Here is a 13983-nt window from a genome sequence, read left to right on the forward strand (position 1 = left end):
TTGGGATGTTCAATTAACAAGACTAAAATCATTATTCATAAGGCAGAACCAGCTTCAGATACATTAAGTGGTCCGATGAAGTGAACTTTAGCCTACAGATCTCATGCCAAAATGAAATTTGTTGTCTTTAAAGCAGCCTTTGGCAACCTGGTACTTTCCAGATGTTTTGGACTTCAGCTTCCATTAGGTCACAGCTAGCATGTGGTAATCCAAAATATCTGGAGGGCACCAGATTGGGAAAGATTCTTTTGGCTACATCAAGCTCTTCTCAGTCGAGTAACCCAAACACCTCAAAGAGTCAGATATTTAATTAAGAGAGTTTATTTCAATTTTAACGAAAGCAATGGGCTGGGGTTTTTTTTAATGGAAAAAGGGAGAAAGCCTACAAATGTGAGGCTCCCATCAGACTACTGCAGAGGAAACATGAATATCTGCTGTGCCAGCTGAATTCAAATTAACCCAATTTTTACATGTTAATTAAACCAGCTATTTTCTTCTTATTGTATTTTTGCTCCTTAAATAGACTGGCCTGCAAGTGATTCCCAACAGATCGACTCCGACAACAATGACGCACTCATTTACTTCTATTATGCCCATACAATACAGTAACTGAGCAGTAATTTTTCACAGTCAATTACACATGTGGTTCCTAATGGTTAAAGATGCTGAAATAATGCATGTTACATAGCCATATGTTCCAAGCTCTATACGGCACAAGGGCAGTTGCCTAGGTAACAAGTTTTCTCTCTGGCATAGTGCAACCCTTCATTGAATATCATTAGGTTTCATTAAACAGCACATATTAACATGAACCTCAATATGCTACTTAAGAATAATTTTGCCTACATAAGCAAGGCCTTGTCTAACTTAAAAGCCCGGCTGAGTAAAGCCTAATGACCCTGCGTTTTAACGATGTGAAACTAGGAGGAGATGGATGAATTATAAATCAAGCAGAAAGATGCCTTCTAAGTCAGAGGTTCTCTACTTTGGTACTATCTTCCCCATTTTAATGGGAGAAAAAAGGGAAGTGCCATCACTTCTACAAAAGCGAATGAGGTGGCAAAGACATGTTTAACAGAAGGAAAAAATAAAGGGGGCAAAAAAGAGAGTTTGCCCTGCATTCTTCCGTTGTGCTTTGAGGCCAATTTCTCCACAAGCTTACCAGCAAACTCAAGACTGGTTTGAGCAGTCATTTTTTGCCGCTCCCTCTTGCTCCCTTATGGCTGCTAACTTCCACCAGCAAGGCACAGGGTTTTTTTTGGGGGGGGGGGTTGGAGGTTAAGTCAGGTGTCTGAGGTAGGGAATAAATATAAATTTCTGTTTCACACAGTTTCTCATTTTCCCAACCTTAACTTCAGTTATCCACATTTCCACAACCGTTTTTGTGGGGGAGGGGGGAGTTCCCATGAAAATTCACCAGCGTTCTAGTGTGAATCTTCCTAACGTAAATTTTGCTTGCAATTTTGCCTTATAAACACATTTTTAATATACGGATTTTTAACCGAAGTGTGAATGTCAAAGGATGGGTGAATTTTGATTCACATCTTGATTCAGAAAGCACAAGTAAGTTCACCTTTAAAAATGCAAACTGAATCAAATTTCTCCCCCATCTCGAATGTGAGGTGAAAATGAGACAGCATCTCCCCATCTGCTTTGCATGCAGAAGGGCCCAGGTTCAATCTCTTGCATTAATAAGTAATGCCCTCAGTGATATCCTGGGCAGCTTCTGCACATCAGTGCAGACAATACTGACTTGGAGACTGACTTTGGATAAGGCTGCTCCCATTGTTTCATCTCAAGCACCAAGCGACAGGTTGCTCTGTTAGCTTTCCCCATTCAGAAAAGGTAGAGGTGGCAGCAAACAGAAGGGCCTGTGATACGAATTGGTTTTGAAGGTGGGTTCTGAAGGGTCTAGGATTCTTCTTTTCATATTACAGGAGAACTGAACCTTTAGAGGAGGCAGAGAAAGTTGGAAGGAAGTGCAGAGAACAAGGATGGGCTTATCACAAATTTGGAGATCTCCTGCATAACCAAGATATAGCTTGAGAGAACACAGTTCACCATCACAAAGCAAGATGGCAAAAGATATTAACAGATTCTTGCTAGATGGGTAGCAGCTTTCCATTTGGCCAGTGGGAGATGTGAGAAGGTGCGCCACTAGAATCAGGGTTTGGCAAAGAAGTTTGGAAAACACTGTTTGAAAGAACAGCTGAAAGCTCCATGCTTTCGACCGTTTACGTGTGAGGTGTTCTCATGAAATTCACTTGGTTTCTCAGCGGCTAAGTCAGGCAGCTTTGATCCAAAAATTCTGAAATTTCTAAATTGGGAGCAGGGCATAGCCCTACATGGTCATTATTTGCTCACCCAGAATATCCCTACAATTTCTCTCTTCAAGAATCTTTTGTACTGATCAGAGAATAAACTAACATTCATGGAGAATACAAAGAATGTTTATTTATTTTTTTAAAAAATGAAAATAGAAAGTGATTTGTTGGTTTCAGAAATTTAGATTACCATAAAGCAAGCTGAACCTCAGCTTGCAAGAGGTGCATTATGTGACAGCAGCATACTGAGGACTGTGCAGGAGAAGCTCCTAGAAGACTGTGCCCCAAGTGTTCAGTTATAAATTGGCCTGCAACTTACATTTCAGAAACTTAAAATATATTAGAAATAGCAGAGAAATGAACCACTCAGTAAGGAAAGTGAGATTTTTTTTTAAAAAAAAGATCAAAGCTGCCGAATGTGTATTTTGCTTCAGTCTTGGCAAAAACAGTATATTGTGACCATTTATTTATTTATTTAATCAATCAATCAATCAATCAATCAAAGAATGAAAGGCGAGCCAAAATAAGAAAGGACAAAGAAAAGAAACAACTCTAGCCAATTTTAGTCAAATTCCCCATTTGATTTGATTTTGAAATCAAGCATATTAGTATTATGTAAATGAAAACCCTACAAGCCCGTTGTTTTTGAAAAATACATCTGCAGAGGAGCTTCCCCCCTTCTGCTTTAGTACTTTGGAACACAAAGAAGCCTGGGAAATAGTGGCTAGGACTCACCAAATCCAGAGAGGCCATCTGTAGGTCACCAACACTTCTTTACCCATACTGACCGCAATGCCCAAATGCTGATGGCAAACCCATTATCTCCTGGGCAATGGGTAGCATGTTATCAGTTATTAATAGTCATGTGGTTTATATAGTGCCATCAGGTCCCTTATGCAGGAAGCTAACAATATAAATTTTGGCACAGGGGACAAGGGGAGGGAAATGGAGGCCAAGATGCACAGGGAAGCAATATGGAGTTGTTTCAGTTGTAAACATTTAGTGAGGCTTAGGCTAGCCAAGAGAACAGCTCTTGTGGGGTTTGTGGAGACCCAGACTGATGAATGAAGCTAGGCTTTTTGCCCTATGAACTTTGGTCACTTGGGTTCTAACTTAAGAACTATGAGGTGTTTATTAGGAGGAGTTACATGTGATAACTTACATGGGAAAAAGGATGGTGTCTACCATTCATATTTGCACCAGTTTTAAAACCTGGTTAGCTCCCGCAGCTCCCAAGGACTACAGCTGCCAGGTGCCTTTGGGAGAAGTCAAGGCGGTGAAACCAGTTTCAAATGGGTTTAGATGTGTAGCGCGGATATTCCTCCTACACACTGTCCGTCAATGAAGAACAGCCAAGAGTGGCTTTATAAACTCCTTAAACCTTGCTTTAATTCCTGGAAAACTATACAGAGGAGTTGTCAACGCAGGACTTGTGCACACCAGTTGCTTCTATGGTGCCAGTGAAATGTTTCAGTTAATATGCCCTCAAAAATTCACAGTGCATGAGAGATTTGTTTGCTTTGCTTTCTCAATTCTGGTTCACACTGGACCAGCCTCTCCTATGGTGAGCACTTCCCCTTATGTAGGGGCCACATTTCAATGCATGTTCAGAGGAGAGTGTAAAGAGTTTCTCTCTGTGGTTGAAGTAGGTGCCTTTATTCCCATTCATTTTGGGGAGGGGGGGCTGATGTAGGGACCATGCCTATATACCATTTTGTGTCTCCACCTCTTTAAAACATGGCAGCCATTTTATGCCACGTCCCATGGAAGCAATTTTGTGTTATGGGGTGAAATGTCAGTGGGAATGGGATAAAGTCATTTGTGCCCATTTGCAGAGAATTCAGCCATCCACAACTGCCCAATGTTCGCTGACTTCAATATCAAGAGATCTACCCTCAACGACATCTTTTCCAGCAAAATCAGGGCAATTTTGCAGTGGTACCTTTAAATTGGCTAATTATTAACTTCTGCTATACGAAAAAGTACCCAAGGCACACACGTCTGAAATTCTTGTGTGTGTGTGTGTGTGTGTGTATTCCTGCAACATCCATTCTTTTGCATGTTTAGCAATACTAATCATTATCCTCATCATTGTATAATAAATACAAAAGCTACAATGCTTTACTAAAATCAGCAATTTAACCATAATAGCATAATGGGGCACAGGGTAAGCTATGCCTATTATTTAATGTTTCAATCTTAGATAAACAACTTGTTCTGAAAAATGGTAGATTAGAGATAAATCAATAATAATGGGAAAAGCTGGCATTTCAAAGCATTATTTTGAATTGTTTACACTTTCTAAAAATAAAAGCCATATAGTATTTTGAGTTGCTTACTGGAAACCAAGCTATGATTGGCAGAACAGGCATATTTTATTGGGCAGAATTTAATTGTAGCAGCAAAAAAAAGTATGGATTGTTAGAGGAAGCCAGTTGGATTTTTAAAGAGTGCAATTTGCAGTAAAACATTTCTTTACATGCTCATCTGTGGGAAGGTAACAGCACCCTAAATGGCCTCCTGAAGCTAAACAACAGGTCTCAGACCTCCCACCTAACCCTCTGGAAGCCTCCTCTCACTAAAGGTTTTGCAGTGCATCCACCTAGCAAGAAAACAGCCAGGCAAAAAACACTGCTGTCTTTGCGAGGCTGAACAATGGATCAGCACAGGGGGAAACAGAGCAGGGGATTCACGCATGCACTGTACAGAGAAAGTCATACAGATGTGCATTCAGGTGCTCACAAAGGTTGCTCTGGAGTTTCAGTCATTACCTTAATGGCACTGAGATACTTGGACACAAGGTCTAACAAGATGGCCACACAATAGCAAGAGAAAAGGTCGTGGATAGTTGGGTCATTTTTCTGAAATATTATTAACATAGCAGCCATGCAGAAAAAAAGATAATGAAGGGGATTTTACATACTGTGTGTGTGTACACACGAAAAATCTCAGTAATGTCTCGATCATAATCACGAGAAAATGCCACCCAAGAATCTCTTGGATGGGAATGGGGTGGGGCAGAGGCACCATTTCCGCTTACTGTAGCAAGAGCATGAAACACTGTATGAGGCAAAAATACTGTTCTTGGATAAACTCAGGTTAACATGTACCTTTGGCCATTCAAAAGAATCACTGTTGCGACTTTTTATACCTCATAACAACCAAAGGGAAGAAATGAAAAATCCTTTTGAGGTTGCCACGTCGAGGGTCACTTCACAAGACCTTATTTAGGGCCCCCATCCTGGCTGAAGGCATATTGTTTGGTAGGAGAATGTGAAAGGAAAGCTATTGGCCACCATGTGGGGTAAGACCCCATGATAATGGTGGGCATAAGTCCCCTCTAGGTGAGAGCCAAGGTGGGAGTGCTTGCACTATCCCAGGTGAGAAAATGGGGTGGCGTCCTTGAATGATGAAGATGGTGTCTCAGAACCAAAACACTGGTCACAAATGCATCATATGCCGATGTTTTGCATGCTACTACTCTATTTTGAATTGGTATTATTTTCTCTTCCGTTTCGTTTCAGTTATTTAATTGGCGTAGCTGCTTCGTATGCAATGTTGTTACTTACTGATATTGTGATTTATAATGGTTTTGAGTTTGTTTTAATTGTCATTGTTCACCTGATATGTTGTGAACCACTTGGAGCAGTTTTGCAGGTAAAACTGATGAGGTAACATGAGGACCTAAAACTTAGTTGCTCCTAAAGAATAACCACAGGTAGACTGAAACAGGGGCTGGTGGGGGCAGAGAAGAGATTTTCAATAGGGAACTCATTTCTATATATAGGACTTGGATCTCAAATCTGAATTACTCAGCATAAATCAGCCTTCCCCAACTGGGTGCCCTCCAGATGTTTTCGACTCCAGCTCCCCTCAGCTAGCATCACTAATGTACAAGGATGGTGTGAGATGTGGTCCAAAACATCTGTAGGGTGCCAGGATGAGAAAGGCTAGCATAAATATAAGCTTCCAAAGCCCTCCTGTAAAAGCATGTATGCTCATGCTGGCACTCGCAGAAGAAGAAAAAGGGATCCTACACAATTCTAATTTATAGCAGGTAATTTACTTGCATCTCATTTTGTTCACAACAGCACCGGACGATACATTATTCCTTAAGTTTTTGGGGGTTTCAGTATTCTGAGAAGGCTTTGTAAACTGAGAATAACAAAGAGTTTTGCAGCAGCTTAAAGCATAACAATTTATGATAGCCTATTTTTTGTGGATTAGAGTCAGACGTACTCTAGCCCATGAAAGGTTATGCCATAAAATATTTTCTTGGCTCTTAAGGTGTCACAGGGTCTTGTTTTTTTGCTGGAAACTGTTACAATAAATCAAAAGTAGGCCTTTTTCAGTGTCCTTCGTGCTACTACCTAAGGCTTATGGGTAAGAACAAAGCCCGCTTCCCCTTGTGTCGTACATTTAAATATTCACCTCTACTGTTCCGAAACTTGCTCTATAAAATTCATTTTGCGTGCATTACTTAATAATTGTAACTTCTGAATGTGGCACATCAAGTTTAAAAATGTTGCCATTGAGTTTGTTACAAAGTGCATGCATTTTTTAACCCTTTATGTATCTGGCCCAGTGTCTAGTGGAAAGCATTTTAAGACAGAATACCCTGTTCTCTCTCTCTGTGATTCACAGAGACACTGAAGAACCAATTGCTGCTGAAAGCAAAATTTCATGGCAGTACAGTATCTTTTTCATATACTTTAAAAGTGAAGAGCAGCTTATTCTGTGAATCTCCAATGCTACCACCATATAAGTAATTCAAATGAAGGTCCCAGTACATACCCATCTTTCGTCTGATCTACCACACCTCCGAGCAGCTGAACGGTTCTGGGATTGGGAACCCCATCTCCTATTATCTTCAGGAACCGCGTGACAAAGTCACTGGGGGACATGTAAAATTCACCATTTTTCTCAACACTTGCATACTGTAAAAAAGAAGAAGAATGTGGTTCTTAAATTACAAGGTAGTATTGCATCACTCGTACAGCCAATGCAGTGCTGCGTCATAAAACTGCTGTTTCTCTATTTCTCAAGATGAGTGCCCCCCCGCCAGCCACCTTTCCTTATCCTCTCTCAGTGCTAACTATAGCTTGCCAAGACACCCAAATTATGGTTAGTGTATGCCCTTCAAAACAGGAATCAGAAGCTATGGTTTGAAGTTGATTTATATACTCCCTTTTCTGCTATTGCTGAACTCATGAGTGGATTCACAACCCATAAGACACAAAAAGTTTGTTGTAGAACACCACGACTTGATACAATATTGAACGCTAATCATATTTTGGAGGGCACTCCAAATGGTAACAACATTTTGCTAGCTTGGTTGTTGCAGCAAACCATGGTTAGCATTAAAAAGGAAGAGGGTATGCTTATCAATAGCTTGTTTCCATCCCACTGAACCAAGGGTAGACAACGTGGCACCTTCCAGATGTGGTTGGACGACATTGGCCATGCTGGCTAGGGTTGATGGGAGTTGAAGTCCAGCAACATCTGGAGGGCATCATGCAGCCTACCCTTTGCTCTAAACCATGGTTCAGAACATCATATGAATTGAGCCTGTATTTTGAGTCTTTGATCACTGAGCAATCTCTTGCTTACTGCTGCCAGCAAATGCCAGTGGAACAGCTTGCAAAATATGAAATATGATCACTACTCTCTCCTATATGAACTTAACAAACACATGATTGTGCCCATTCATATGCATTCATACTTATCAGCCATGTGCAAAACATTACAGTTGCATGACTCTGACAACATTTCTTTCCCCCAGATTTTACTCCCAAATATCTACCTCTTGGGAGTAAAAGAAGAAAAGAAACAGAAGTGAAAGCAGAAGTAAAACAAATTTTATTTGAAAACTGAAATTACTCCAGAAAGGAAAGAAAGCAATATGAAGAACAGTAATAAAAATGCCCTCAATACGCTATACTGGCCTAAACCCCATGAAATCATATAGTATTACACAGGAAGAGGGGATGGGGGAGAGAAGCACACAATACAATTGGCATTTCTATTCTCTCCCCCCCCCCACAAGTATAGAGCTAAGTCCATAAACTGATAGAAAAAAGGGGGGAGTACAGGGATCGGGGGAAGAGATTGTGTGTACCTCTGAAGTTTTTAAGAGCAGCATTTATTACAGGAGCTGGTAGGCATTATTTGGGCTTTCAGCTTAACATTGTGGGTTGTTGTTGCTGCTGTTTTTATTATTATTTTAATTTGCTGCCTATCCCTCATCTTTAGCCCCCAGAGCAGGCTGCAACAAATAAAAATGCATTGAAAACCATTCAGAACAACGTGAAATCACAAAAAATAGGGTGCGTCCTAAAAATATTAAGGAAAGGGACCCATTGGTTCAAATTCCTAAAGCATGCTTCACCAACAGGTGAGTGATTTTAGAATGAGGCAATACACTACCATTCGCCTCTTGTGGCCACTTCATTTCCAGCCACAACTCAGCATCTCTACCCCTATCGTTGTGTCTGGACACTGAGGTCCAGTGCCGAGGGCCTTCTGGCGGTTCCCTCATTGCAAGAAATCAAGTTACAGGGAACCAGGCAGAGGGCCTTCTTGGTAGTAGCACCTGCCCTGTGGAATGCCCTCCCTCCAGATGTCAAAGAGAAAAACAACTACCAGACTTTTAGAAGACATCTGAAGGCAGCCCTGTTTAGGGAAGCATTTAATGTTTGACAGACTATTGTATTTTGATATTTTGTTGGAAGCCGCCCAGAGTGGCTGTGGAAACATAGCCACATGGGTGGGGTAGGAATATTATTATTATTATTATTATTATTATTATTATTATTATTATTATTATTTCAACTGGATGGCAGGCCAGAAGGAAAAGTTTTCACAGCTTCTTATGCAATGGTACCCAACGCTCCCCAACTGCTCAGCTGCACATTTGTCCATGAGTCTTTTAACGTATGCTGATAACCTCCTGCTTATTACAAAGGGTATTCTTGTTATTAAAATGTTTCACCTCGCGACTACCACAGGCCACTTGGCGGTCTGTCTTTGGATATGCTGCACTTATGAGAAGGGTGGCAATGTGTCCCACTTTATAGAGGATAGTCTTTCATTGGAAGGGGTATCCAGTCCAAGAACCCAGAAGACAGGAGAGCAGGGAGCACCATGATATCACCTCTCAGTGCTTCGCACCTGGACAGCAGACTGAGCAAGTACACCTGGGCCCAGCATTTCCCACTACGGTGAAATATACTGTATTGCTATTTGGATTCTTATAAATATTTATAAATTTGCATGTGCACATTAAAATTAGCGCATGTAAACATTATGCAAATTTGCAGTCCCCCTCCCCCTTTTTTGCAATGCTTCTTTCTTTCTTTCTTTCTTTCTTTCTTTCTTTCTTTCTTTCTTTCTGGCAATGTGCACAGCCATATCTGAAAAGCAGACTGGCTGGGACACCTGAAGATCCATGTGACTATTTCAGCATGCTGAAGGCAACCATGGACTTGTGCTACTCTAACAATTCCCCCCCTCAATGTCTTAGGGCAAACATCTTGGAGATGGAGAAAACAGTGATATTCAAAGGATATTTAATTCAAAGGGAAGAGGCTTAATTTTATTTATCAAAACAAAACAAATCCATTGGCCATGGCCAAGCCCTTGGGTGCCCCTAAAGTAGTTCTCTGGATCCCAGCCATACTTTTTAAGTGTTATTAAAGTCGACTTCCCATTCCTTATCACCACTGCATTCTTTTAAAAGCCACAACTCTGCATATATTGAGGTCAGTAAAAATCCGATTGGGGGGGGGGGGGGCGGAATGCAAAATAGCTACTTTGCAAATGCACCGTAAATACTACCAAACTCCTTGGGCGGTGAGTGAAGGGACATTAAAACGCAGCTGTAAATTAATTACAAGAGCTCATAAGTCGCCACGTGTCACCTTAAAAAGAAAGATCTGTATCGCAGCAAGCAACATGTTCTGAGCAGGAAAGCCAAATTGCTAATTACTGTGGTATGTTTCTTTTCTGAGGTGGCCTGATAAAAACATTTGCTGCGATTCTCCACAGAACATTATCCACATGAAGTAACAAGTAAGTTAGGTGTCTAGTACAATTTTGCAACCAACTTCAAAGACTTGGGTTTTGTTTTACGTTGCAATAGCTCTTGCAGAGCAAAGCCTGCTGCCAGATCCCATCGAATAAAGCCGTTGTTGCGCCTGACAAGTACCCTTACATTTTCTGTAAGTACATAACTCTTGGCTTCCCTCCAAGAGTTACAACGTACGTGTGTGTTTTTGTTTTTTTAGTTGTCTAGATTTAAACCATGTATAGGTAAAGTAATTTCCTTCAGGCAAGTGTTTTATTGAAGCAAAGACTGAAACAGAAAACTATATAGCCCAAACATTTAATAATGTTGTATTTCTATCATTTCAAATTAATTGTTTGTGTTTCATCTGCAACGTGTTCTATGTTTAGGAGCAAGCTTAGTGTGTTTGTTTCTCATATTTACAATCTTTCCGACGGCCCGGCCAACGAAACTATCACATTAAAACACATTAAAGAATCAAATCAAAATCAACGCATGCGCTTATGCATGCATGCACACACAATTAAAAGCAATTTAAAACACAGCAGCAACATAAAATCAGCAACCTGATTAATAGGTGATATGTCACACACACAAACACACACACCTGCACACTTTTATAACCAGCACACAGACCAAATCGATCTCATTGCAATCACCTGCCAGAAAATCTTTCCACGTCTCAGGCTTGAAAACTTTTTAACACAACAGTTATCGAGAAACAAATCAAATAAGTCAGCCGTTTTCTGCTTCTACATTTCATTTTTTTTTCCAGGCTAGCCCCCCTGCTAAGACATTCAATAATAGAAAGCAGTACAAGGTTTTGATGTCCCCCTGTTCCTACCCACAGCGATTTATTCTTGTGTATTTGAAATCCAATCACGTACCCCCCACACTACATATAGAAAATGACCTTGAAAATGTCAGCTTGCTCATTTTGACTGAAGCCTAATCTCTTAGGTTATGGTAGGAGAGTTACAAGAAGTAGAGTTACTCTGAGGAAATTATCATGACAAAAGCGAGGGGGGGACACACACATCAATTCTATTAGTTTGGGAATAAAGACTTTCGAAAAGGTGGTACTCTGCAGTCATGTATTTTCCCTCCACTTTGGTAATTATACCTATGGAGAATTTGATATTACACAATAATGCCTAATGGCTTTTTGGTAAGTTCCTTCAAAATTCACACTGGATAATCATATATTTTAAATACTTGAGCATTAACTAGTTCAAGCCCATTTAAGTCCTTACAAATACAACAGAGGAATAATTTTTTTTAAGTATCTCCAGAGAAAATATGTAACTAACCAAGGAATTTCACACTGATTGCAATGCATTTAACTGAAATGGAAAATGATATGATAAAAATCCCATTCTAATGGTGTTGTGTTTTGGTTTCCTTGGTATGTGTGAGTTGTTTGTTTGTTTTTAATAGAAATTTAATTGCCAATTTCAGTGTTGTGACTCTGAAGTGTCCTGAATAAACTTGGTGTGAGGATGGTCTAGAAATAAAGGCACTATTAGGAATGTATGCCATTTTTGCAAATGCACAATCCACAAAGGAAAAAATAATTTATATTCATAAATACACGTCAGGTTAGAATTAAATGTGTACTTATGTATCATCCTCTTACCAAGACTCTCAGAGCAGCACATGTGAATTTCTCAAAAAGTGTGCCATCGAGAAGACTTTGCAGGCTTATCCCATTTTATATGATAAGCCTGTTAAAGTAGCATAAAATATACAGGTTTGGAGCGACCTTTGTGCCTTCTCATTATACCAGTTCATAGCTACTGGCTCGTCTTGCTATTGTTGGCTTTTCTGATATTGAAGTAGCTGAGAGACAGATCTCTCGTTTCAAATTATTATTATTTTTCCTTAATCCAGCTTTTAGAACAGCTTCTACTTTATGCAGCAAGTCCACTGGCTTTTCAGAGGCCCCAATTCTCACTGTTAATGGGTGAGGTGGTATTATTATTATTATTATTATTATTTTTGTATCTCACCAGGCGGAGGGTGGAGGGAGACTTTCAAGCAGCTGTTGTTTCCAGGTACAAACAAAACAAGAGACCCAGAAAGGCATTTGAATGAAACCATGCCATATATTCCCAAATAATAAGTTTGCTGGAACTGTACATTTAACTCCTCCCCACCTCTATTTGGTTTCTGTTGCACCCTCTTCTTCCCCATTGCAGAAGCAACAGCCTAAGCCCATTTTTGGAAGTCCTCATTATAAACCTGATGGTTTTGCTTACCTAGCATATTCCAGGAGCCAAAAGCAGAAATGCAAATGCAAAACCATCAGGCTTCCATCACTATCTAGAAATCAGGAGCAAGCTGCAGGTTTGCATTCTTTCCATCTTGCTGCTGAATGTCTCCCTGAACAATGATTTGGCCTCTCTAACCATGGCTGAGAGCATCTCTAAAAACAGATTTAGAAACCAGCTTTCCAAGCCACAGCCCTAAACTTTGGTTAACAACTGAAAGATGGATGCTAAATCAACGCTGCAAGTAGCAATGGAAAACACAGCACACAACGCAGGGCAGAAAACAATTATGTGACCCGCTACTGGTCCTTTATCAATGATTAGCATTCAGGTGAAGTTACATCTGCAGTTACCTCCAATAAAATGTTTGCAGAAACAATCTTCAAGTTATTCCCTCTTACTCTCTTGTAAGGGCAGGGTGACTCTATCTGCATTCGCTCCCACCATTAGTTAGCAGTCCAATGATTTGGGAGAGATAGGGAAATGCTAATGAAAATTGTTATAGACTGTATTTCTAATTCACAGATCTTCTAAGAGAGTCACACACACACACACACACACACACACACACACACACAGCTCCATGTAGGAAACACTGAAATTTCTATTCTATTTGGGGGGATAGCTATATTTCCCCGAGTCTATACAATAATCATTCAAGAACATATTTGACTTCTTGGAGAGCATTGTTCAATTTTTGATAGTGGTATTTAAATCTAACATGGTAATAATACAGTGAATGATTAATGGTTAGAAGACTATCAAGAGATGAATAATGCAATAAGAGCTAAAGAAATGAAAAATTCAGGCTTTAACGGATAAAATATTTACTTTTAACATACCTTCAAAAATATTGTTTTCAACTCAGTTGGATCAGCTCTCTTGGTTAGAGCCACCTACAAGTAAATACAATTATATTAATATGCATAGTCTATACAAAGGATGTCAAAATGTCATTTAAAAAAAAAGAAAGAGGATAATTCAAACAAAAGAATGAGCGATGAAAAATAAATGTTCCCCTCAAATAAATTAGACAGTGGTTTATGCGAGAAATTAATAAATAAATACTTGTTTTAACATTTACACTTAATTATTTGATATTTTTGCTGGTGTTGTTCCTCTCAACCTGCCAAATCTTAAACGAGTGCACTCTGACTTTGCCCACATAGAGCCATCAACCACAGGAACTGATTTTATTTTTTTAACATGAGTGCCCAATCCTGAGTACTAAGGACATGCAATAACACATTTTTAAAAGAGAGAGAAGGAAAGGGAGAGAGGGATGCCATTAAAATATAAAGTATTTAATAGTAAATACTTAGCA

At 39.8% G+C, this 13983-nt stretch overlaps 1 protein-coding gene across 2 annotated transcripts in view; it reads right to left on the reverse strand.

The window, feature by feature from the left end:
* SLC25A13 (solute carrier family 25 member 13) overlaps positions 1 to 13983 on the reverse strand; it is a 110205-nt gene that overhangs the window by 73194 nt on the left and 23028 nt on the right. For both annotated transcript variants that reach the window (XM_083705280.1, XM_083705279.1), the window contains 2 exons: positions 13502 to 13555; positions 7119 to 7261 (listed from right to left, as the gene is read on the reverse strand). In XM_083705280.1, the coding sequence (XP_083561406.1) occupies positions 7119 to 7261; positions 13502 to 13555 (197 nt within the window). The remainder of the gene's footprint in view (positions 1 to 7118; positions 7262 to 13501; positions 13556 to 13983) is intronic.

The sequence above is a fragment of the Podarcis gaigeae genome (assembly GCF_964106915.1).
Source record: "Podarcis gaigeae genome assembly, chromosome: 12".
NCBI classification, from domain to species: Eukaryota; Metazoa; Chordata; class Lepidosauria; order Squamata; family Lacertidae; genus Podarcis; species Podarcis gaigeae.